At 56.8% G+C, this 1,258-nt stretch overlaps 1 protein-coding gene across 1 annotated transcript in view; it reads left to right on the forward strand.

Moving 5' to 3' along the window:
* ZNF142 (zinc finger protein 142) overlaps positions 1-1,258 on the forward strand; it is a 7,100-nt gene that overhangs the window by 3,825 nt on the left and 2,017 nt on the right. Inside the window, exons 3-4 of the mRNA XM_035901129.1 lie at positions 1-277; positions 1,236-1,256. Coding sequence (XP_035757022.1) covers positions 1-277; positions 1,236-1,256 — 298 coding nt within the window. The remainder of the gene's footprint in view (positions 278-1,235; positions 1,257-1,258) is intronic.

Raw genomic sequence — 1,258 nt, forward strand, 5'->3', positions numbered from 1 at the left:
GCGGCAGCAGCGGCATTACGTGGAGAGCCACGAGCCAGCTGCCCCCCAGGACAAGCCCCTGCAGTGCCCCTTCTGTGACTTCGCCTGCTGCCACCAGCTCGTCTTTGACCAGCACATGAAGGGCCACGGGGGCACCCGCGTGTACAAGTGCTCGGACTGCGAGTACACCACCAAGAACAGGCAGAAGATCACGTGGCACATCCGCATCCACACCGGCGAGAAGCCTTACAAGTGCCACCTCTGTAAATATGCCTGTGCCGACCCCTCACGTCTCAAGGTGAGAGCCCTGCTTGGGGATGGGGATATATCCTACTGCATCTACATGGGTTGGCGGGGATCCAGATGCGGGGATTTGGGAAAGAAGAAACTCCCAAGGGGAAGTTTTGTCCTCTCCTCTTCTCTGTCGCTCCTACAGGAATAGGAGGCAAGCAGGTAAAACTCATGTGGGTACAACATGTTTCTGTCCTAAACCCTGCTCCCTGCTGTTGCAGATTAAGGGGAAGAGGGATTTGTAGCAAAGCAAGAAGGTGGGCAGCTGTCCAGGTTCACTCCTCTTCTCGCTGACATCTCTCATGTCCTCTGGGTGCAGCCAGCCATGCCTCTGTCAGAGGGCAGCCTCACACCGCTCGAAACCAAGTTTGGCTGCCTGCTGGCTAGCAGCGTGCCCTGTGACACTAGTTAGATGTGGTGCAGGGAAACCTCAGCTTCCCTGCAAACAGAGCCAGACCCTGCCCTCATTTCTGTAGGTAATTAGCATCCTCATGCATCGTAAAGGGCCTTTTCCTAGAACAGGAGGGCCAGGCGTGGGGTAATGGAGGGGGAAATGGTCCGGTTTTGCTGAAAGAAATACTGACTTTTTTTTTAATGGCCAGGCTAGCTGGAGCCCTCTGGGGCTGCTGGGGTGAGGCTGCGCAACATGCTCAGCTCGGGGCTAGCTCTGTTGGGCTGGGTTTTAACCTGGACTTTGCCCTAAATACCAAACTGGGGAGGAAAGCCTGTCTCCCTCCACAGGCTGGGACAGACCAAGCTCAGCAGTACAAAGGTCTCATCCTGACCCCACTGTGGATCCCCCCCTGCCCGTAGTCTGCCAGGCAAGCAGACAGCCCTCCTTGCCCCACGCAGTTTGAGATGTCAGCACTGTCTTTGAGGCCCTCTCTGGCACCCCAGAGCCCTGCATGTTTGCAGGGCAGGTGGCATGGCCTCATCCTGATCCTGCCTTCTTGCCCTGTGTCCAGTACCACATGCGGATCCACAAGGA

This window comes from Egretta garzetta, unplaced genomic scaffold (assembly GCF_000687185.1).
Source record: "Egretta garzetta isolate BGI_Z169 unplaced genomic scaffold, ASM68718v1 scaffold219, whole genome shotgun sequence".
Lineage (NCBI taxonomy): Eukaryota > Metazoa > Chordata > Aves > Pelecaniformes > Ardeidae > Egretta > Egretta garzetta.